The sequence below is a fragment of the Polypterus senegalus genome, chromosome 13, assembly GCF_016835505.1.
Source record: "Polypterus senegalus isolate Bchr_013 chromosome 13, ASM1683550v1, whole genome shotgun sequence".
Classification (NCBI taxonomy): domain Eukaryota; kingdom Metazoa; phylum Chordata; class Cladistia; order Polypteriformes; family Polypteridae; genus Polypterus; species Polypterus senegalus.
The window spans coordinates 71,222,312-71,247,833 of record NC_053166.1 but is presented as its reverse complement, the minus strand read 5'-3'; the positions used below and the strand labels follow the sequence as shown (position 1 = coordinate 71,247,833).

The window sequence follows — 25,522 nt, the reverse complement described above, 5'->3', positions numbered from 1 at the left end:
GTGATTTAGGCAGTATATCAGTTTCATGTGAAGTTACTAAATTAAACGCTTTTATTGTAAAGATCTGTAGAAACCAATCAAGCATGTACATAAGGCTTGGGGATTTGATCACTTAATACTGTTACCATTTCGATCTGAGAATTCTTTTTAAGTAAAACACAGATTATTATTTGTCCTCACACATTTTTGTACATTTCTTCGAGAGGTCCAGCAGATGTCAACAGACATGAAATACTTTCTGCGAATACTATATGTGTTTAAGCAAATGTGATAAATATTTAATCTGTCAACACTAGTTGACAAAGTTAGCAATTACTCATTGAATGCAACAGGATTGTTATTTCAAACTCAATGTTATGGTAGCTGTGATGTTTGAGATTTAATAAAGTTGTAGCTGATATGAAATGGCTATGATGCATTGAAGAAATAAAGATTATGCTATGGGTGGGTACAGAAACCTGCATGGGTCAGACTATTGCTTTTATTAGTTGTGAAACTGCTGAAGCGGTTTTAGATGACAACTTTAGAAGTAAGAATGAGCAGCTAAAAGAGAAGTTTGTGAGAGTATGTGCACACTGAAAACTAAAGAAGAACATTAGCAATGAAAACAACATTACCAGTATGTCCAGCAGTGCTAAATGACAATGTGTTCTTTATAGAAATGCAGCTCATACTTTGCACTTTAATTTATATATATGACATATACAGTATATATGAGTCCAACAACAGAACTGAGTACTAATGGAGGATGACTGGCTTTTAAAACAGGTTGGCAAAAGTGACATGATCTGGGGGTGGAACTGGAAGTGACATCGTCGGAATCGGGCAGAATTTCCCGCGTCTATCTGCAGAGGTAAAAGTTTACTGGACCCCAGCGACCCCTGGCTTGGCATGGAATTACCTTCTTTTGGTCCTTCTAGCTGCCTCCCATGTGCACGTGTGTGACAATATATTGTGAATGGAACCCGGGCACAGACAGGCAGACATGTTGTTTTTCACCCACCACACGTTTATTTACTCTATATACAAAGTTATGAAAGTGCACCACAAACCCCACAAGTCCCCCAAAGTCCAGGCCTCTCTCACACACTGCCTTTCTTTGGACCGCCTCCACTCTTGCTTCTCCTGCTTCATCCTACTTCCACCCGACTCCAGCCCCGAATGAAGGGAGGCGGCCCCTTTTATTCACACCCGGGTGTGCTCCAGGTGCTTCCCGGCAATCTCCCACCAACACGTCCCCGTGTGGCAGAAGTGCCGGCTGTATCCCCGGAGGCACTCCGGGTGTCCCTGCTCCTCTTCCCCCCAGCACTTTCTGGTGTGGTGGAAGTGCTGAGGTCCAGGGTTCCCAAGGCATCAGGGCGCCCCCTGGCGGTGACCACGGGCCCCTACAGGGTTGGGCTTCCAAGCCCTCTACCCGTGGCCCCCAAAGCAACCAGGGTGGCAGCCCCAACGTGGTCCAAGGCGGGCGCACGCCCTCTTCCGGTCCTCCAAGGCGTCCGGGTCATCGCCCCTGGCATTCCTGACAATATATACTGTATATCCTTCAGTAACTATATCAAGACGAGAAATATGGAATTAAAAACGGATAGATTTAACATGCTTTAAAATACAGCTTTTATTCCTAATATTCATTACAATTTAATAATTATTTTATATTTATAAATACTGCTGAGGTGAATCCATTATGACGGTGCAATTGTCTTGCAGTTCTTCAGTAGGGCCTTTGACGATTGTGTGTCTATTTTTGGGAGGAGTGCATAAACATTCTTCTTGGCACAGAGTCAACGACACATCTGTGCCAACAGGGCTCATAGCATTTGAGACTTCCTGAGAGGCCGTATGTGTGCTCATGTCCACTGCTTTAGGCCATTCAGTGAGCTATCTGTGTGTTCTGCTGACCACTGCCATTTATAGATTTAGCTCTCTTCTTTCATTATCTGCCACAGCATACTGTAAACTGACAGTGCACCTGCTCTAATCGCTTAAAGCCGTCACTTGACAGTTTTATACATAATTCAGAAATATATGTATGTGTTTTAGATATAATTAGACTCAAAAAATCACAGTATCAAATAGTTAGCTTTCAACTCATGTTACAACCAGTCATTTCACTTCAGCCAATTCCACGTCTCTTTCTAAAATGACACGTTTAAGACATTTACACTACAATTAGCCAAAGGCCCTTTGTCACTTGAGTTGGACTCTCCTGCTGCCCGGGAATGTGATTTCAGCCTCCACAAGCCTGTTTGAGCTTGATAATATAAAATGCTATTAAAAACACTTCACAATATAACGCACTGTACTAACACATGACAGCCGTCATTCCCCATTGCTGAGGTAAAGTTGTGACGTGTTCCACTGTCACACAAACCTTATTTGAGAGATCAGAGCACTACACACCTGACATCCTAGCCCTAAAACCCTCCACTAAAAAGTATACAGCATCAAGGACACGCTACCTCAGCCATGCTTCCTATTTGAACTGTTTCTCACATGGCAAACAATTCAAAAGCTTTCCTGTACGGACCTCGCGGTTCAGAAACTGTTTCATCCCAAGAACTATAAATGCACTCAATGAGTCCATCAAGTGCTCCTTGTAGAACTGTTTGTACTTATTAATACAATCACCTCACTGTAAACTTGCGATAGTTATAATACTGCACAACCTGAGCCACTTTATAAAGCGTATATTTACATATGATGACGATATCATTTATAAGATGAAATGCAGCAAAATATGTTTATTATATTATACAGATAAAACTTTAACTTCATTTAAATAATCTATTGTTGTTAATAATTAAGCGTGAGAACACGGTGTCGCTGCGATAGCAAGGATCTGGCGCTCCGCTCATGGATTGTTCCTGCCTCACGCTGTAAGCTTGCTGTGGCGTGACACTGGAAGGATAGAATAATTAAACATGTACTACAAAGATATTTCAATGTTCCTTAAGTTTTGAAGAATTGGCATTCTAAGCTTACAGATGGCTTAACGTCTATTACAGAGCTGATTGTGTGGCGATTGAAAAGAGACAGTACTGCTGCAATAAATTATTTCATCAAAGGTCGCGCACAATCACTACGCCACCGTGTTCCAATGTTTAATAACATGCTTTAACTCCTATCATCATGAAAATTATATCAAGTATACATCTCAGTATTTTAATTATTCAGAGAGCTGTAAGATCATGAATGTAGTGGATTCTGTGTCCTGTCGATGGAAGAGAAAGCCCGGAAGCATGTAGTGATTCACACACATAGAGCACCTAGAAGATCAAATACAAAACAAAGCATTTAACGTGCTACTTTAGCTACGATGTGATTTGAGAATCTAGTAAATTAAACAATTTTAAGATAAAGTTTATGATGTTCTACTTTAATGACAAAATAAACTATGTGATTAAAGTAGAAATTTAGAGATTAAAGTTGACATTTTGTGCTTTTTTTCCCCACTGTGTGCCTATTTTATTTTTCTCTGTACCCTAATAAGCTTTCATATGACACTCAGACAGTGGGCTACCATTCACCTTTTCACAGCGACTTTGATATCTGACAACTTCTTTTTTATTTCGGGCACTGTGCGACTTTATGAACTTGAGCTTTCAAGTTTATGTTACTCGATCGACTTCCTTTTGTTGTTTATACCACTGTTTAAACCAACAAATAGTACGTTTTTCCTTGCCTCCACTTGGTATTCGCTAAACAACTTCTTTTTTCCCCCCATGCTTTTGCTATTGCCTTTTCACAGAACGCTGAGCTTAAGGGCTATTTATATTGATTTGCATATTCAAAGAGGCGTAATTCTGGGAGGAGACAGGGTGGGACAGCAGGCGCGTGCAAGTGTGTTACTTTTCACACTGACCGGGATTTATGTAGCAGAAGAACGTGGAAGTTGGCGTTCGCACAGATGTATGCATTTGGATTTTTTTGTGCTTTTGCTATGTTATAGTGTGAATTCTATGCACAGCATGAGGCCAAAATATCTCCACACCACCTAATTCCTCTGACCTTTTTTTTTCCCCAATAGTGTCCTCGTCTTTTGAGCCTTGGGCTGTGTCCATTGGCCTGTGTTCTTCAGTAACGCTTTTTTTTAATAAGAGTTTTCATTAACATTTTCTGTCATCATTTTCTCTTTTTATCCCGCTCTCACTCTTTATTTACTGGCATGTGCGACAATTCAAACATTAGCACGTCTGCTGTTGCCATCTGCTTAGCAACATGCTGTGTGTGTCAACCTAAACTGATGTGGCTGTAACTCTATTCCAGCCGCGCGATTGATTAATTGTTGTGCTATTCTCATTATAATTGGCTTTTCATGTTGTCGTTCAAAACATGGATGGAATGAGTTCTATCGGCTTTCTATCAACCCTGTCTTTTTTTTTTTCTATTGAGGAAAAGTTATTTTGTGATAATTCTCTTTTATTGTTTTATCGCCCAGCCCTGTGTGAATTTGACTGGTCTAGAAACAGCATAGTTTAGGGATTCCTTTCGTGAAGCAAAATTCTCTGTGGACTCAAATTTCCCAGAACATCATAGGCTAAAAGTAGCCGGGGTCCAGGTGGCTCCCAAGGTTTTGTGGTCTATGATTTAAATGACAATGTTTGAGTATGTTGTTGTTATGTTCGACTTGAAAATCTTGCAGGTGGCCATTCCATTCTTTGTACTGTGAATATCCAAAATTAATAATCTTTGGTGCTGATCCCTCCATTGCTTTTACCATCCAACATCATTATTACAATGATTAGTCCTAATAATTGTGGCGATATAGCATGAGGCTTTGTAAGTCATTTATCTCAAGTCTGAATCAAGGGGGAAGCAAGTCAACTCTCTCTCTTTTTTCTTTAAATATCACTAAAAGACACAAGTTCTAATATTATGACTTGAGTCAAGTCATGTGAATTGAGTCACTCACCTCTGGTTTTCAGTTTATGGATGCTCACTAAAGACAAGTGCTTCAAATTAGTAATCTTCCAGAATTTTAAACTTAGCTATCCCTCCTACATTTTGATGTTATTCCCTCCTAAAACTTTTAACAAAAGATAGGATCCATTCCACAGTTTTGACTTGTGCTTCAGCTTTTGATTACGATTCCTAGTCCTGACTCAGCAACTTTGACCGCACCTTTGTGGAGTCAGAATAATAATTTCAGACGTTTTGCAGCTTTTTTGAATGTGTGTGTAAAATAAATAGGATTTTGTTTCTAGAGAGCGAATAATGAAACTTTGTTTAATCATATGGTTTCTCTGTGCTACAATATAATAGTTACTTTTCTAAATTCAACATCTGAATGTTTTGTAGACTGAAATAGGTTATTTTAATGTACAGTGATCCCTTGCTATATCGCGCTTCGACTTTTGCTGTTTCACTCCATCGCAGATTTTAAATGTAAGCATATCTAAATATGTATCACAGATTTTTCGCTGTTTCGCGGATTTCTGCAGACAATGGGTCTTTTAATTTATGGTACATGCTTCCTCAGTTTGTTTGCCCAGCTGATTTCATACAAGGGACGCTATTGACAAATGGCTGAGAAGCTACCCAATCAGAGCACGTATTACGTATTAAATAAAACTCCTCAATGATATACGATATGCTTCCCGTGCAGTACTTCGCACACTTAAAAGCTCTAACAGTCCGTATTGATTTTTCATTGTTTGCTTTTCTCTCTCTTGACATTCTCTGCTGCTGATGGAGGGGGTGGGAGCAGAGGGGCTGTTTGCTTAGAAGATACGGACGCTCCTCTAAAAAATGCTGAAAGACTACCTTCACATTGATCCCTTCATTGCGTCCGTTTTATCATGGTGCTTCGCATACTTAAAAGCCCAACAGCCCTATTGATTTTTGATGGTTTATTTTTCTCTCTCTCTCTGACATTCTCTGCTCCTGATGCACACTCCTTTGAAGAGGAAGATATGTTTGCATTCTTTTAATTGTGAGAAAGAACTGTCATCTCTGTCTTGTCATGGGAACAGTTTAAACTTTTGACTAATTTCATGTCTAGAGGGCTCTAATAATGTTAAAAAACGTATTTAGAAGGTCGTAAACAGGTTTTCTATGCTCTAATTGCTAAAATATTAGATTTATAAATAAAGAATCCTACTTTGTGGAAATTCATGTATCTGTCTGGAGCGGGTAACCGAGATAAATGAGGGTTTACTGTACAACTGTGCGGAGAATATTTATAAACAGTGTGGGAGAGTTTCTAAGGGCTTAAAATATATAAAAATAACCATACAAACATATGGTTTCTACTTTGCGGATTTTCACCTATTGTGGAGGGATTACTGTAATCAAAGAAATTTTGATGGAATGCAATTAACTAATTAATTAATTAAGTGTATTAACATACAGTGGTGTGAAAAACTATTTGCCCCCTTCCTGATTTCTTATTCTTTTGCATGTTTGTCACACAAAATGTTTCTGATCATCAAACACATTTAACCATTAGTCAAATATAACACAAGTAAACACAAAATGCAGTTTTTAAAATGATGGTTTTTATTATTTAGGGAGAAAAAAAAAATCCAAACCTACATGTCCCTGTGTGAAAATGTAATTGCCCCCTTGTTAAAAAATACCCTAACTGTGGTGTATCACACCTGAGTTCAATTTCCGTAGCCACCCCAGGCCTGATTACTGCCACACCTGTTTCAATCAAGAAATCACTTCAATAGGAGCTGCCTGACACAGAGAAGTAGACCAAAAGCACCTCAAAAGCTAGACATCATGCCAAGATCCAAAGAAATTCAGGAACAAATGAGAACAGAAGTAATTGAGATCTATCAGTCTGGTGAAGGTTATAAAGCCATTTCTAAAGCTTTGGGACTCCAGCGAACCACAGTGAGAGCCATTATCCACAAATGGCAAAACATGGAACAGTGGTGAACCTTCCCAGGAGTGCCCGGCCAACCAAAATTACCCCAAGAGCGCAGAGACGACTCATCCGAGAGGTCACAAAAGACCCCAGGACAACGTTTAAAGAACTGCAGGCCTCACTTGCCTCAATTAAGGTCAGTGTTCACGACTCCACCATAAGAAAGAGACTTGGCAAAAACGGCCTGCATGGCAGATTTCCAAGATGCAAACCACTGTTAAGCAAAAGAACATTAGGGCTCGTCTCAATTTTGCTAAGAAACATCTCAATGATTGCCAAGACTTTTGGGAAAATACCTTGTGGACTGATGAGACAAAAGTTGAACTTTTGGAAGGCAAATGTCCCGTTACATCTGGCGTAAAAGAAACACAGCATTTCAGTAAAAGAACATCATACCAACAGTAAAATATGGTGGTGGTAGTGTGATGGTCTGGGGTTGTTTTGCTGCTCCAGGACCTGGAAGGCTTGCTGTGATAGATGGAACCATGAACTCTACTGTCTACCAAAAAATCCTGAAGGAGAATGTCTGGCCATCTGTTCGTCAACTCAAGCTGAAGTGATCTTGGGTGCTGCAACAGGACAATGACCCAAAACACACCAGCAAATCCACCTCTGAATGGCTGAAGAAAAACAAAATGAAGACTTTGGAGTGGCCTAGTCAAAGTCCTGACCTGAATCCAATTGAGATGCTATGGCATGACCTTAAAAAGGTGGTTCATGCTAGAAAACCCTCAAATAAAGCTGAATTACAACAATTCTGCAAAGATGAGTGGGCCAAAATTCCTCCAGAGCCGTAAAAGACTCATTGCAAGTTATCGCAAACGCTTGATTGCAGTTATTGCTGCTAAGGGTGGCGCAACCAGTTATTAGGTTCAGGGGCAATTACTTTTTCACACAGGGCCATGTAGGTTTGGATTTTTTTTTCTCCCTAAATAATAAAAACCATCATTTAAAAATTGCATTTTGTGTTTACTTGTGTTATATTTGACTAATGGTTAAATGTGTTTGATGATCAGAAACATTTTGTGTGACAAACATGCAAAAGAATAAGAAATCAGGAAGGGGGCAAATAGTTTTTCACACCACTGTAGTTGCTTTTTATTGTCCTGGCTATCAGTGTCTTTTCTCAAGTCCAGATGGAGTAATTAATTTTGGAGTAACAGAAAATTCTTTTAGGTATGTTACAGAAGTTATGTCAAATGTGGCCAAGACTGAGAACACTAATCTGCTGCTCAAAAAGTTGTAATCAAAACCAGATTATTTTAGCTGAATTAGTGCTTAAAAATTAACTTTTCTCCTTTATTTCCAACGTAATTCAGGTACTACTTTAAATACACAAACATTATATAAAATTGCTGCCACAGTATCATATAGCAACTAAGTAGTATAATAATGACAAACACTCAGATGGCGGTGCCTCTGAAATCCAGAAACACAAAATAGTGGCCCTCCTACAAAAATGTAAAATGGCTGTGCCCAAAAACACAAAAGACAACACACAAAATGACTTAGCCATCATCATGGTAAACTTATAAACAAACAGTAAAACAAAAATTAACAAGTATTTCTTATACTAAGTATAATAAAAAGAAAAGAAGCAGATTTCTGATTTGCTGCTGGTTTACCATACAATTTGCAACGAACTAAGTGGAAGGACTTTAAGGAAATAAAAAGCACTTAATGGTTTTACTTCCTAACACATATGTGAAATTTAGCCAAATGGTATAATTCTTTTGCAGCAATATAATAAAGCATAGCTGGAATCAAAATATGTAGGCCCCATGGCCCTCCAGGCAGTATGTTTAACATCCTTGTTGTATATGATGTTTAATGAACAATTTTAATTGTTGCATTTAGAGTAATTGGCATTGCTTATAGGGTCAATACTGACACATGCAGCGAGTACATTGAAAATTTTATTTGCATGTGCAAATCAACTGCAAGCACAACTGTTAACATACATTGAAGTGTCATATAGAAATCTGAATAACATTGTAAAATAGTGCACAAAGTCAAACAATTAATAAATACACTCAGAAAAAAGCATTATTTCATCCATTTTATTAGATTCTGCACAAACATACTGTAAAAACAATTTTTACATTTCTTCCCAGCTCCTCAACTAATGCCCAGAGTAAGAGACAGTGGCTTTAAAGCTGGAGGAAAAAATGAATAAACCAGGCATTTAGGAAGTCTGATAAAACTCTGTTACTTAAAGTGAAACTTTTTTTAATATTGTAATATTGATCCAGTGTGTTAATGAATACTTTTTATTTTTTCATTTTTCTTAAATAAAACAGCAAAATTCACTTTGATATTTACACAAAAAAAAAAAAAAATTAAAATGGGATACAAGTAATACCATCAAACCCACAGGGCTGAGTTTGAATAATAAACCACCCTGGTTCTGCTATAGTTGTTTTAAAATTAAGGCAGTTAAATAAAAGCTCCACCCTGGTGGCACCAAAAAAGGCAGACCCTTTCTCAGATGCTGGGATTTTGCCATCCTGGTGCCCTCCTGCCCACTCTGGATTCAGGAAAGACTGAGCTGAAGGCACACAGGATGAAAGTCTGGAAACAGTGGGAGCTTACTGGGCAGACAGACTGCAGCTTGCTGCATGGAAGGCATCCAGCTCCGACGCTACCAGCCTACAGTCCTGAGCTTTGGAAGGATGCTTGTTCAAGTACCCTCAAGAATCAAGTTCTGACACACAGCTCAGAAGGCAGCAGGTTTAAGGAGGTTATTTAGCAGAAACTAGTTTGGAATTTCTTTTTTTTTCCATTGGCAAATATATGAATACAAACAAATCTTAATTCATTGAACAATGACTATAAAAGATTACACATATTTTGCCAGCAGCTGATTCAGCCATCTATATGTTCACTGAATATATACCATAAGCTGGACTGTTCTTGCTTTTTTTAATCATTTATTGGAAAACTTCAACCATGGTGACTAGCAATGCTAAAAAGGTCTGTTTCTTTATAATAATAAATCATAGCAGTCATAATAATGGAGCTGACATTATTTCACTGTCAGTTTCAAAAAGTGCAACTTGGTTAACTAAAGTAACATGAAGGTGTTTCCTGCTAAAATAACTGAGCACTTCTCATCAATAATTTGAAAACTGCAACTTCTGTACTATTGCCCTTGAGGTACAAGTGGATATCTAGAATTTAATACTAATCACCACAATCCAATGCAGTGCTCAGTTGAAATATTTTTTTAATGAAATAAAAAAAACATAATTGCTGTATATCATCTTGGATAAAGGTTCCAACAAAATATGTCACATATGACTGCTGCTTAACTGCTTGTAAGAACACCATTCATTTTTCTGTACATTTTTAGACAACTGCTAAGAATGAACTTATGTTGCCTGTAACCACACACTTTTCACCGGCCAGAAATCCTTAAGCACCCAATCAGATCAGAATTGCGCTTGACCTTTTACACAGACATGCAGACAGCCAATGAAAAAGGTTTTCCAATAAATGCTTTGCCTTCTGTGAAGCTGTTGTTCTAATGAATTAATTATACATTCTATAATTAACACATCCAAGGTACAAAATTAATCTATAATTAACAGCCTCACCCTTCTCCAGCACCACCAGATAAAAGACTTGTGAGCTCCTGTGAGCTTCTTAAAAAATAACCTGCAGTAGTGGCAATACAGCTCTAATACTTGGGGACAGATAAAAAAAATTAAGACATTAATTTAAAAAAAATAAATAAATAAATTAAATTTAAAAGCAGTGCTCAGTATTGCCTCTTCTAATATGGCATACAGGGACTGCCAATACAAATTTAATGAGAAACCTATCAGGCAATCTTTAATCATTGCCAGTTTTTGTTAGGTTATTAACAATAAATGGAACGTAACATAACATAAGCTCATTACAATATGGTTAAAACATATATTTTAGCACCAAGGTCTGTCAAACAAATGGCACTGACATCCCCAAACAGAAAAGAGAAAAGAGAGGCTTATAGCTGAAGGACTTCTCTGAACTGCTTTTAACAGATGAAAGTAAGGTGCTAGAAAAGCATTACTATTCCCACTCGAGCTTAAGCTTTGGGAAGGCTACAGCTGCCCAGAGTGGAATGTATATGAACAACAGAAGCAGACAACCATCGAGAAACTTCTTATGTTTCAGCAATGAATTTGGCTCAGTGTAATAAATGTCCAGGCAGTAGGGGAAACAACAGTATTCTATGGCAAAACTTTAAAAGTGAACAAGAGATCTGCAGTCATCCTATGGTCGAACATCCATGAATCTGGTGTACTCGGCAAAGACTACTTTTGTATTGTGCTTCCTATATCCACTACGGCAACTTGCTGTTTTTCTTAGATCTGAAAAAACAACATTAAAAAGCAAGAACAACCTAAGATAGCATCACATGCCCTCCAATTTCAAGTATAAAGCTTACAGGATCTCCAACTGGGGAGCAACAGCATTTACTGGAAAGCTGCAAATGTGCTCAGAAATGATGAAAACAAGTATCACACAGTAAGCGTGATCCATAATGACCTCTAGGATAGCTCATTTCTGTTCAGGATACTGCATTGTGCCTGGAGGGAAAAGCATTTAGTTTAAACCTGCACTTATTGGCCACTAGGATATTTTCGTTCCATTAATATGCATCAGGTTATTCAGAAAAAGAAGAACCAGATGCACTAAAAAGTTCCAGACTCCCTGATACTACATACACAATGCAAATGAAATAAGAAGTTGAACCTATGTCATTTGAGTGCAAATGACTATCATGCAGCACCCAGTTGATAAAGAACCAAAGAAAGTAAGAAAAAAAACGTAATGAAAGATACAAAAAGAAACAAGATAAAAAGAAACAAGATTATTGCTGCATATGGATGGTGGTTTGTTCAAGTGTGTTCAGAAAAAGAAATTTTGTTCAAGAGTCTGAGCAAATGTAAGAACAGTACTCTATAAAACTAGAGACCTGAAGTGGGTGCTCAGCATAAGATAGAAGGTTGAAGGAGCAATATAGTGCCACCCGTTGTTCCAGACAGCATGGAGGAATGAGACAGGAAGAAATCTGATACTACAATTCTTTCATCCAGTTAATGTCCAGTCTTCTAGAGAACTTTATATAAATACTAAAAAAGGGAAATGAAAAAATATATTATGCGTCTTCCCATGTCCAGCAGACTAGAGAAAACACATTAAGGGACTGACCAATCTTGACAACCAGGGTTGGTGGCCAACTGAGTTAGAGGCAGAAAGTTTAGAGAGGTAGAGTCAATTCTTGCACATAACTCTTGCAGCACTTGGAACATAAATGAAAAGTTTCAGATAACCAACGGTGTGATGCTGCACTTGTCACACCGTTCATCCTGTACCAGCAGGTCACAGGCAGCTGCTCGTACCAGCAATATAGGGTCCTCGTGTGGGCCTGGCAAGTTGTTAGGATAGCCAGGGCACACTTGATGCTTTTCAAGGTCCATGAGCAGCCCAACCACATTACTAACAGTGCAGAGTCGCAGAGGGTGGTCTTCATATAGAGGATGTGAAAGCAGCAGAGGCTGGCCTTGGACGATGATCTGATAGAAGAAGCCTGGTTCAATCTGCACCACCGTATCAGCCATGGTTGACAGTTTGGAACACTGAACAAGCTGAATTTTTGGTCCATCCACTGCCAGACCAACCCAATATGCAGGTAATGGGACCTGCCGGATAGAATCCAAAAATTGAAGCAGTTCCTGATGCATGCTGTTCTCTGTGCTGCTTCCTGCTAAGCTGTAAATCTCCGTGATCTGCAAAAAAGTAAATATACAAAAATCACAATAGTGTCAGATTTTGGCAGTATCCACAAAAATCATCAGTAGCTGCAATGAATACATTATTTTGAAAAATATCCACACAAATGAATAACCTCAGTACAACATGTTATGGAAAACAAAACACAAGAATCACACTCAGTTATCCTTCTATATAAAAACGGTCGTGATTGTCCTTCCGTCCAGTGAGTGCTACGCAGGCGCTGAGTTTCACACACGCCCTGTCCATTTTGCAATGCACGATGGGATTTGTAGTTTTGTTTATCCAGGTAAAAGATTATTTTCTACTCCAGACTGTGCGATATCTTCTTCTTCTTTCTTACTATATAAAAGCGGCTGGGATTGTTGTTCCATCCCATGAGTGGAAAGCGTAGCGGTATTCCGCTTATCACAGACTTACTACTTGCAGCTTGTGGTACGAAGCGACATAATGTGAGCAGAGTTCTGGTGCTCCTATCGTTCCCTTGCTTTTGTGCGCGATGCGCTGGAAAAATAGACAAAATTATGTCTCTGGAAATAATTAATGTTGATGGAGTACAAATGCCTCACCGCGTGGTAAATATCAGGGGGGTTCAAAAGGGCGACCTCAATATAGAAAAAAAGTTTAAATTTCATCACAAAAATAACAAAAACTACGAGTATTAAAGTAATACCGCTTAAATGCAATATAACCAAATCAATGAGTTTGTATAAAATATCAAATTGATTTACATACTGAATTTCCTTAAGAAGTGGTCAACTTAAAAGTCGGTCGCCTTAAAAGGCGGGTCAGCCTAGTATGTTAATGAAATCTTATTCATGTTTATCACCAGTACACCAAATCTAAATTGTAATGATTACGAAGATTGTGTACAGAATTGTTCCGTTTTATTCCTGATCACTCTCTCATGGCACACCTTTTCAGAGACATTTTTTTGTAACACATGTGAAACATGCTTCTAACTGAATAAATCCAGCAGCACATTCAGTGTATAGGGTGGTCCAGATCTAATTATGCAATTTTCATTACGTTATAACTTAAGTTTATTACATAGAAAATCACCCGAAAAACCCGGACCATCGAGAAGTGTGCAAACTGACAACATGAAGAATCATCTTCGTGCCAAACTAGAATCATCCCCACATAAATCAAAGTCATCCAGACGATCTGGCTCTGCATAATTAGATCTGGACCACCCTGTATTTTCCACAATATAGGAAAAACACTTTAAAAATGATGCGGCACCTTAATTTCAGATATAATGTCAAGCAAATACATGTATACCAACTAGCAAAATACCCGCACTTTGGAGCGGAGTAGTAGTGTGTTAAAGAAGTTATGAAAATGAAAAGGAAACATTTTAAAAATAACATAACCTGATTGTCAATGTAATTGTTTTGTCACTGTTATTGAGTGTTGCTGTCATCAAGGATTTGATTATCATTATTTCTTTCAATCGGGTTCGTATTTGGAGGACGTGTTGTTTTGAAGTTGCATTCCGTGTTTGTCAACAGTTGTAAAGATAACAGGTTTAATTCATCGAAGTGTTCACTACGCAAATTGCTACTAGTGAATGTAAGATGTTTAACAGGCATTCCTGGTATTAGCTTGTGCTGAACGTACCATGGTGTGACGGAAGGGGAGCTGACTGTAAAAAGGCAAGGAGGCGCGTATTTTGAATGAATGGGGAAAAGACAGCAAAGGAGCGGAAAAGTGAGAAGGAAAACTGTTTAAATAAAGAGCTAGGAAGGTGAATGGAAAGAAGCAGCCAGCGGTAAAGCAAGGAAGACTTCTTAATAAGGACGGTTCGGTGCACGTAGAAGGTGTAACAATAAGATTGTTAAGCCTTATGATAATGTTCCCACACGGAGGATTTAGAGAGACGCACTGGGAGAAGTATAATCTGAACCTCTCTACAGTTTCATTTATTTTCGGGTTGTAATGTTCATCAAATTTACGTATCATCTGGTCCAGTGGCGGACTGTGCATTTCACACTTAGGCCTTCAGTAGTGCTCCGTCTGAATCAACCCACCCCTCAAAAACTAATTTATGGTTATAAAAACCATCTTAATATGCAGAAATACAATCCTTTCTACTGCAGCTACAGCCGCGACACACATAAAAAAACATCAATAATAACTCATTAACTTGCAATATTATTTAGGAAAATCGCAGCATTTTACTCACCAAAAATTCAGATCATTTGTAAACAAAATCCATCTTTCCTCAAAAACAGTTCAATTACTCTGTCGTACAGTTTATCCGTGCGCTTCAGTTCCATCAAAAAGTCCCTTTCTATCACAATCGAAGCTAATACTGAAAGTCGACCCTGCCCTGTCGTATTTCTGGCATAAGTTTTAATTCGCTTTAGGGCTGAAAATGTCCGCTCGACAGAAGCAGTGTACACGGGAATAGTCACCGCCAAATATAACAATGTGTACAGCTGCCCCATACTCTCATTCAGATTTTTCTGATGAAGGAAGTCAAGGAGATCAGTGGGAAATTTTCCTGCAAAATCATCCATGACATACATTAATTACAGTCATTTCTGTTTTTAGATCAGATCAAAAACTGCTCCGTGGCTCTGTGTTAAACTGGAGAAGGCTGCATGCGGGAAATTGTTCTTGTATTCCCGAAACTTCTGGGGGTCGAGGAGCGTGACAAACATCAGTTTTTTGTGGTCTTGAAATCTGGTCTGTGTGTGGCAAATAATATTGTCCAGAATCCTGCCATGGAGTTGGCGGTAGTGCGTGCGAGGATCTTGCACTCGGAGCACCTGTGGTGCGTTCAGTGACCTCCTAGAGTTCCTCATATCGGCTTCTATCTAATCAATGGGTCTGAATATGGTGACGTTGCTGTACGCCTGCTAGAGGGCCCTACTGACACCAACTCAAAATCTGATTGGTTGAAGCAACAGTTTAATCGATATTTATTCGGTGTTAGAGGTCCTGCAGAATGGATTGTAAAGGCCTCTCTGCCTGGCAACAAATGAAGGCTGAAATGTGTGTGTACGAAAATACATGTCTGGAAGCAGCACAACCATCGGAAAAGCTATGAAAGGAAGCAGACAGAATTTTTGGAATTATTTAACGGAATAATCTGACCTTAGTGTTTTTCTCTGCCTCCAGGACTGCAAGTTCTGTGTATAATGTGAACTTGTCCTTCCATGTTCTCCATGAATTCGCCAGGTCTTTAGCATCGAGGCTTTATACCCTGCGTCTTCTCATTAACTCTTTCAGGGCTGATGTCGACTTTTGTCAAAAGGAGGAGCTGACGATGGTCATCGACTGTAAACCGTGACAAAACCAACTGTTATGTTTTAGTTGGACTCTCGTTGTCTGAAGGAACGTTAGATTCATTGGGCTGACCGAGATTTCTTGCACTCACGTGACATCAAAGCGAATGCGTAAAGCAAAATACTCCGCAGACGTCATTTTACGTATTATCTCTGAACTGGACCATGACTTGTCGGACTCCGATTTTGATACAAGTGATCGAAAACGAACATGAGGTTCCAGCCTCAGCTGATTGGTCCCCAGATAGTCGTGGTGCTGACAATGTTCACCAGGTAGAACTGCCACTTAACAATGAGAAGAGGTAGAAACCACATTGCAATGCACTGCGCCCGTGATCACTGCTGCTGCTGCCCCAGCCATGTGAAGACAGCAAACCTGCTTCACATTCTTGGAAAACTGGCAGCCATAGCATGTAGCAACAGACGTTTTATGTTGATTTCTGTGTGAAACCATCGCTTTTCAGAAACTGTTTTTCGGAAAACATATTCAGCCCTTAAAGAGTTAAACTTGTATCTCGCGAATATCTCGTGCAAACTTGCAATGTCCAGGGCATTATTTAATTTTAGCTCAGACCCGGTACTTAAAAGTTTCTCTCGCACTTTCGCTGAGGGAGGGTTTCCGCAGTAGCTGCACTTATGAATATGCTAAACACAGTCCTTCACCCGCGAATATTTACCTTATATGGGCAGGCACTCAATTATTTGGGAGGCGTGATGATGCGAGACGCAACTCTGCCTCACACGGCGACCAAGCTGCAGGCTATGGCCATATACAGTATATGGACGAAAGTAGGTTCCAGTTATGACCGTTACGCATAGAATTTTGAAATGAAACCTGCCTAACTTTTGTAAGTAAGCTGTAAGGAATGAGCCTGCCAAATTTCAGACTTCCACCTACATGGGAAGTTGGGGAACTAGTGATGAGTGAGTCAGTCAGTGAGGGCTCTTTGCCTTTTATTAGTATAGAAAACAGTTTCACCAATGACAAGGGATGTTCAAATATACAGTTAGACAGTGCATTAGATATATTACTTTTTATATTGCATAAGGAAGTGTTGTCACATGACATACAGTACTTTTCATCTTACTGCGCATTCAAAACATCAGTTTTAGATGATGTATTGTTTGAACACAACTATATCAGAGTTGTAATATAAAACAATTTACAAAAGTTACACATTTTTGGGACAATATACAACTTTAAATATTTTGAGTAATTTTCCTTTTTGCATATACAATATATCCAAAAATATTTTTGGTAATAACTCACCATAAAGACTGAATGTATGTTAATTTTAACAAATACATTTCTAATAGCTATGCATGCCACGATTAGGCAATATTAGCAAAAAGAGTTGTGGGAATCTGTAACAAACTAATGAGACATGTAGTTGAAAAGTATCTGGATGAGACACTGGGACAGCTTAGCTATTAACTGAATAAATGGGCTTGATGGACTGAATGGTCTCCTCTTGTTTGTCATGTTTTGTATGCTTTTAAGAGCAGGTTAGTGGAGGAAAATGTGCTCAGAGTTGAATGGTTGTATTTACCAACTGTGATCAGTAATCATAGTTTATTTATTTTTATATATAAAATATTCCTTTGCAACAAAACTATCATTTTAACTGAAAACTAAACACAATTACATGTAAATGACTGGCATAGGAGTACACAAAGCTTGCAAATTCTACCAAAGTAAGGGCATCTTACATGTTTCTAATAAGAACTATAGAGTTCTAGCTAAATGAAGATGAGAAACATCCAATACAGTAAATACAGAATACAAGAGAAGATGGTGTTTTTTCCCCCGTGGGTTTCCTTTGGCTAAGAATGTAAACTATTCACATTAAAACAGGTTCAATGTATGTTTTCATGGAAATTTACAGTATTTTGCTTTAAGTCAGCATTAGTTATTGGTTGAAAGAAACCAGCCAGCACCTCCTGATGGATACACAAATGTGTATTTTGTGTAGAAAAGCATTTTAACACTTAGCTGTTGCTAAAATCCCATACTAAAGCCATTTGTCAAACATTTAAATCTCCAATGAATATTAGCTGTGTGCTAAAGGAATACATACAACATGCTGAAAATACAAATGAAAAAAAAATGATTACAAAAAAGTACTAGACTGCTTATTTTTGCCTCTTTTCAGCTCCTAGTACTTTAAATGTCAAAGGAAGCATCACCACATTTTTATGGAGAGATTTTTACATGCAGCATTACAAACATGAAAGAATGCTGCTCTCTATAGAAACTTAGCTTGATGCACAATACCACCTCCTCTCATGGAAGGCAGGGTTCAATTCATTATTCTAGGCCATATTTTATTAATTTCCTTTGCCTAAAATTTTAAGCGCTTTGTTAAAAAGCATCAGGCCCAGACAATCAAATTTGTCATCTTACAGTCTGACTGCATTTAATATGTTATTATGATAAGTACAATAATGACTCAGTTCTAAATGAGCAAACAAGTATGGGTTGATATTACATTAGCTTTGTTTACAATTTCCCTTTTCTATAAATGATTACTAATTAATTCAAAATACTAAAAGCTTTATATTATTCCACTTTAAATGCTGGGTTGCATAATACTATTATGAGATTTTGCTGCAGTAAAACAAAGATATGTAGCAAAATATGTTATAAGCCTGATCTAGCACATTTTGGCAGAGTGAGGATGGGGTTTTTTTGAAGGAGTTGCTGGGGATCACAGCAGCCATTTCTTTGTCAGAATTTAAATGCTGTAACCTGCAATGCTTTAAACTAAAGTTTGGATACTAAAACATAATAAGTTAGCAGTCAAACAGCTTCTGCTCACACACATTAAACAGACATAAGAGAAGCTACTCCTCTTAAAATGAACACAGTTTAATGAGAACACATTTAATTACTATATTTATTAAGGTCGTCAAAGTGGCCACTTTACTGGTCTGCATGTGTTGATAGTACTAAGGTTTATAAGAAAGCTCTCTACAAAGTATTGTACAATTACAGTTCCAGATGAACAGATGGAAATATTGATAATAAGCTGAGTTTTATTTAGAAACAGTTACCACCTTATAAAGGCTAAATCTTACATGACTGACATATTTAAATTAGCTGGCTATAACTCAACAATAATATAAATATGTAAACATATATCTGTCTAGATTCCTTTTGTTTTAATCAGATTCACAAAGTAAGCTGAAGTCATAACTGGGTAGTCAGTAAAAGCAAGCTGAAGTTATAATTGGGTAACCAAAAATCAAATAAACTAAGCACATAATGTAAGAAAAACATTGTAAAGAAAGATGGGAACAAGAAAATTGAATGCTAAAATAATACATGTAATCTGGCCAAAATAAGAGATATAAATCATTGTTCAGGACAGAAAAGATTTTAAAGCCAAAGAGACTTGCAAATAAACAAAGAGAACATTGATTCTTTTTAGGGAATCTAAACTTGGACAAGTAGGAGTCCATGCAGCTGATCTTTATACCCCTTAACCTGTTTCATCATGCTGTCCATGATTCCTGATGTAAACCCTAACAACAACAACACAGCAACCATAAATACTAAAATCTCAAAATGTAAATGCCCACAGCAAAACACAAGATAATGAAAAAAATAATGTAAGAAAAAATAAATGTGACCACTGGATATATAGGTTTCAAAACACCCAAAACAATAGAACAAATGTATTTAGAGCCACAGAAAAATACCGTGTAAAACCGTGATAGTTACTATATTGTGAAATTACAATCAAGGTTGCAATTTCAAACTGAGATACTGGAAGGCTACATCAAGTTTTTTTCAGGAAACAAGGGGTCTTATTCTTAAATAGTAGGCCAATTTAAACTAAAACTAAAAAAGCACCTTTCATTACCAGCAATCATTGGTTAATAATTAGGAAAGTGGCTGGAATTACAAGCTTTAAACACTTTGGTTCTACAGCATCCGTGTCTGCTGAATTTATGTTGAGAAGAAAAAATACACAATGGAAAGGACAATTTAAAAAGGCATGAGCAGGCATACATTTTTTTAATAGTTATTCATTTCATTTTGTAAAATCAGGATGTGTTCTTCACTTGACTTTTTCGTATACGTAAAGATTATATAATAATTGTATGAATATGTCAACTGGTGAAACAAAACACGTACCTATTCAAATTTCAAGTTTATTTGATGGGTCTTTTACCTGATAAGATAAATTTCCAATTGCGGTGTTATTTTGTGTTTGTACTATGTAATTTCTTTGCATTGGTGATAAGTTAAATAACAGTTTAAAAATATGTGCAATGTTATTAATAAACTGTTACTAAATCAGTTGAATAATTAGATATTCCCAAAATTATCCCACAAGCAACTTGGATTCTGTGTCTCTCCACTCTTCCTCCAGACTTTGGGACCTTGATTTCCACATGAAATGCAAAATTTACTTTCATCTGAAAAGAGGACTTTGGACCACTGAGGAATAGTCCAGTCAGTTCTCTCCTTAGCCCAGGTAAGATGCTTCTGACGTTGTCTCTGGTTCAGGAGTGGCTTGACACAAGGAATGCAACAGTTGTAGCACATGTCCTGGATATGTCTGTGCGTGCTGGCTCTTTAAGAACTGACTCTAGCAGCAGTCCACTCCTTGTGAATATTCCCCAAATTCTTTAATGGGCTGTGCTTCACAATCCTCTCAAGGCTGCGGTTATCCCTGTTGCTTGTGCACCTTTTTCTACCACATTTTTTCCTTCCACTCAACTTTCCATTAATATGGAATATAGCACTCTGTGAGCAGCCAGCTTCTTTAGCAATGAGTCAGCAGTCTACCCCATGATTGTGTGGCCTACTGAACCAGACTGAGAGACCATTTAAAGGCTCAGGACACCTTTACAGGTTTTTTCAGTTAATTAGCTGAGTGAAGTGTAACACCATTAGTCTACAAAGTTGAATTTTTTCACAATATTAAAATTTTCCAAGAGACTGAATTTTGGGTTTTCATTAGCTATAAGCCATAATTAGCAAAGTAAAAAGAAATAAACACTTGAAATATATCACTCTGTGTGTAATCAATATAAATAACATACGAGTTTCATGTTTTTAATTGAATTACTGAAATAAATTAACTTTTCAATGATATTCTAATTTATTGAGATGTACCAGTATGAAATACAATCCGTGGAATTTATACCTAAGGACAAAGTAGTAAATACATAGAGCAAATCAGAATGGTATGGTATTTAAATTTCAAAATTTAAAATTTTAAAGAATACCTATACTTTAATTAAAAATGATCTCTTACTGGAAAATTATAAAACAATGATTTCATAAATTATTAAACAATACAATTTATTAAATTAGTTCAAACAACCACCGTAATTACTGATAAAACAAATTTCTTTTTTTGACAAAAATAACGTGTAACAATGACAAACAAACTTACCAGCTGTTAGTGTTCATATGTATCCAATCATACGTGATGAGTATTGAACACAAATACTAACATTATTAATTGGTAATGGTAATTTCACCAATGAATTAATAACCTTTCATGGAAAATCACAACCAGCACAATGAAGAAAATTTCACAAACAATATTAAATCACTAAAAGTACTGTATTTTAAGCACAAAACCAAAAAAGCAAAAAGTAAATTTCAAAAAACCACAGCTCAAAACACTTGTGGAACACAATTTGCCTTAAGAAAGACAGTAACAAGTACCTAAATGTTCAAATATGATAATTTGTTTAACAAATAAACCTGCTTCAACAACATAAAAGAATCAACTGTCAAGAAAGCATATTGAAATGTTGTCAGTCAATCAAAGTGGTGGAGTAAATTGTATAAAATCCCTAGTTCTGGGTAAAAAATGTAGACACAAATCTGATCCCCATAAAAACGTCAATCCTATGAGGCAATAAACGTTTATTGTACTAGATGTGTCACAATGATCCATATCAAACGTTGAAAGTATACTTCTGTATACTAACTACTGTATAGTTAGTTATTTTGTTAAGGGCATTGATAAGTACCAATTTCCCAGTCTTTTATAAGCACCACATGTAAAGCATAAAAAATCTGGATTGTTCCCACTCAACTTACCTTATACCTGTTCAGGTAAAGTACATACCACTTCTGGTTGTCCGATTATCTGTTTCTTACAGAATTTATATCACTTATCTTTGTTTATAATGCAAGCTTATATGGCAAAGAACTACTTCCGATAATTCGATGAAAGTGAAATTTCAATCTGATTGTTTTTTGTGATCAGTAACATACTACTTCCAGTGACCTGATCGAGGTTAAATTTTATATCTAATGATAAGTAATGATCATACAAAATTTATATTATTTATCTCTATTTATATAATGGTAGTAATGCATATGTAATGGTGCCGATACCCGTTAAAATGTCATTTCCGATTATTTGATTAAGGTGAAATTCTATGTGTTTCTTACCCTAATTAATGACAATAGAAAATTTTAATTATTTTTCTCTTCTTATAATGCAATTTCACAAGAAAAACTACTATAAAAAAATTACAGTTAACTGTTTAATAAACTATGTACCAGTTTATTTGAAAATTTTTGAAATGTGTTCAGGTAAAGTACCACTTCCAATTGACATATGTTGCCCAAAAACTGATAGAAAACTAACATTTTGATATAAAACCCATATGCCAAATTTCATTTATCTAGCTTAAAGCGTTCTCAAATTATCATGTTTCTGTACATACACACGGACACAGACACACACACACACAGAGACATAACTGCAAAAATGGTCAAAATGTATTCAGAAGCACATGGAACATGGAGAATCAACAAAATCTCGAGGTAGAATTGTTTTGCGATTACTATATTTATACTACATGAGAAAATAAAAATGGCATTGCCTTCCTGAAACAAAGAAAAAAGGCTATGGCAGATACTTACTACACAATGTGACATGGTTTGGTGACACTGGTATATTTCTATGTATAGCAGATATTACATTATACTTTTGTGTTCAGCATTGTTATTGGTGTATTGTTACTCTCAAAATACAGAGTGAATCTAAATTATATTAACATTTGAATGGCGGAAACAATGTATTCACAAAACATACTTCATATGTGCAAGATGATTTACAGGAATATCTCAACCTCTTCACCATCATGTTCAATACATGTACCATATGTGGACCATAAATAAACACCATTAGTGTTAACATAATTTTGACTCACTCTGTATGTGTAAATATTTACTTTAAACACATCTAAAGAAAGTTAAACATCACAGCAATTGGTTATAAATAATATCTTTGTAATTTCCCAAAAAAGTAAAATGGAAGCATCATCTATCATGATGGATAAGAAAATAAGAGGAAAAAAACAAAACCAAATAAGTCAACATTCAGTGTCTACATGTTAGCTTGACTAGACTCTATGTCATCAAAAAACAAAACATTTTTTACATTTTTTAGAATGAATACGGAACCTGTACTACAGACATAATAATTTCTTACCACAGGTGTTACTTCTTCAACATCGTCATCATCTTCCCCAGTGTCAACTTGCACAATTTCCACATCTTCTCCCAGGTTTATTGTATTGATAGGGTCCTTTGGCTGTAGGTCCTTGGGTAGATTTGGAGGGGATTTGCTAAATGTTGTCTGAGATTTCTCATAGGCAACTGGTGTTTTATGAAAAGCAATGTCCTGTGGCTGATAAATGACATCTGTTTCCTATAAAGAAAATAAACACACTGAAGTGCTCTTATCATCATTACAAGTACCACATTTCCTCAGAAACGCTTGCAAATATAGAATACTTTCATGCATTCATTTTTGAATCCCTTTTTTTAACTTGTCAAGGAGAAGCTGCGGACAGAATTAGTTACAACAGGCATGTCAAACTCACTACCATTGGGGGGCCGCTACGACTGCCTTACGTGCGTCAGCGGGATGCACTGTAACAAATACTATTATACTGTTATACAAAGTTGCTGTAGCTTTCTTTCCAATACTGAAAACTTTAAAAAATTTAACACTTAAAGTTTAAAGAAAAGCAATTTATTTCCATACACTCTTTGTACAACAGCATACAATTAGAGTCTTCGCCTCTTAGCTAGGTCCTTATATTATTATACTAGCAAAATACCCGTGCTTCGCAGCGGCAAAGTACTGCCTTAAAAGTTTTATTACGAAGAAATTTTAATCTTTTTAAACTGAGGGAAAATAAATCAATAATTATTTGTTAAGGATCTCTTTGTATACCACATTGTGAGTTCGGCCCTCCGGTTGTAATATGACCAAGCTGTGCGCTGAGCTTACTCTTGAGCATGCAATGTACAGTTGGCCATGTGAACAGTAATCTTGTTTCAAATCTCACAGCTTGGATTGCTGCTGTCATAATCAGTTTGAATTTCATGGTTTGTTGCAATTACGACAGTATTTGCAGGACTTGTGTTGAAGAGACATTCGGCATCTGTCAAGCGCTGTAAGTATACAACCAGTTTCATCGATAACTTCACATCCAGCTTTTGAGAGTTTAAACACTCAAAAACATCAAAGTGTCCACTACTGAAAGCGTCACCTGTCAATCTAAAATGTTTAAGAGGCATTGACGGTTGTCCAAAGGTGTAAAATATTTGGCCATTTCGGTACACTTGAAAGCGACAACTGAACAATTCACCGGTAGCCATCAACACACATGGAGATCCATAGGTGAAGGGCTTAAGCATTTCACTCTTCTAGTGCTCCTGTGTAGTATAATTATCTCCTGTACCGTCATCAGTCCACACCTTGAACCTGTCCCAGTCATTCAATACATAAGACACAAAGTGTACCCGCGTAACAAATCTCTTGAAGATGGGCCCATAAATAACAAAGACTGTTGAAAAGTTCAATATGGCGAAAGTGGCATCATACCACCGAAATAAGTACCAAATTTCAGCCTTCTACCTACACGGGAAGTTGGAGAATTAGTGACGTTGGAAAGTTCAATATGGTGGCTAAAAGTGGCATCATACCACCGAAATAAGTACGTACATTGGTTTTGGTTAGCGCAGGGAAGCCGCCTACCAAATTTTGTAAAGATGGGGCCATAAATAAGAAAGTTCAACATGGAGGACGTTGTTGACTGTTATGACCGTTACGCGTAGAATTTCGAAATGATATCTGCTTAACTTTTGTAAGTAAGCTGTAAGGAATGAGCCTGACAAATTTCAGCCTTCTACCTACACAGGAAGTTGGAGAATTAGTGACATTTGGAAAATTCAATATGGCGGCCGACAGTGGCGTCATACCACCAAAATAAGTACGTACATCGGTTTTGGTTAGCGCAGGGAAGCCGCCTACCAAATTTCGTGAAGATGGGGTCAGGCTTCTACCTACACGGGAAGTTGGAAAATTAGTGACGTTGGAAAGTTCAATATGGCGGCCGACAGTGGCATCATACCATCGAAATAAGTAGTCAAATATAACACAGGTAAAAACAAAATGCAGTTTTTAAATGATGGTTTTTATTATTTAGGAAGAAAAAAAAAACAAACCTACATGGCTCTGTGTGAAAAAGTAATTGCCCCCTGAACCTAATAACTGGTTGGGCCACCCTTAGCAGC

At 37.2% G+C, this 25,522-nt stretch overlaps 1 protein-coding gene across 3 annotated transcripts in view; it reads right to left on the bottom strand.

Annotated features, from left to right (window-relative positions):
* Positions 1–8,920: 8,920 nt before the first annotated feature.
* The window catches only part of mbd1a (methyl-CpG binding domain protein 1a), a 315,995-nt gene continuing 299,393 nt past the window's right edge, over positions 8,921–25,522 (bottom strand). For all 3 annotated transcript variants that reach the window (XM_039775021.1, XM_039775022.1, XM_039775023.1), the window contains 2 exons: positions 23,427–23,645; positions 8,921–12,651 (listed from right to left, as the gene is read on the bottom strand). In XM_039775021.1, the coding sequence (XP_039630955.1) occupies positions 12,187–12,651; positions 23,427–23,645 (684 nt within the window). In that variant the 3' untranslated portion in view covers positions 8,921–12,186. The remainder of the gene's footprint in view (positions 12,652–23,426; positions 23,646–25,522) is intronic.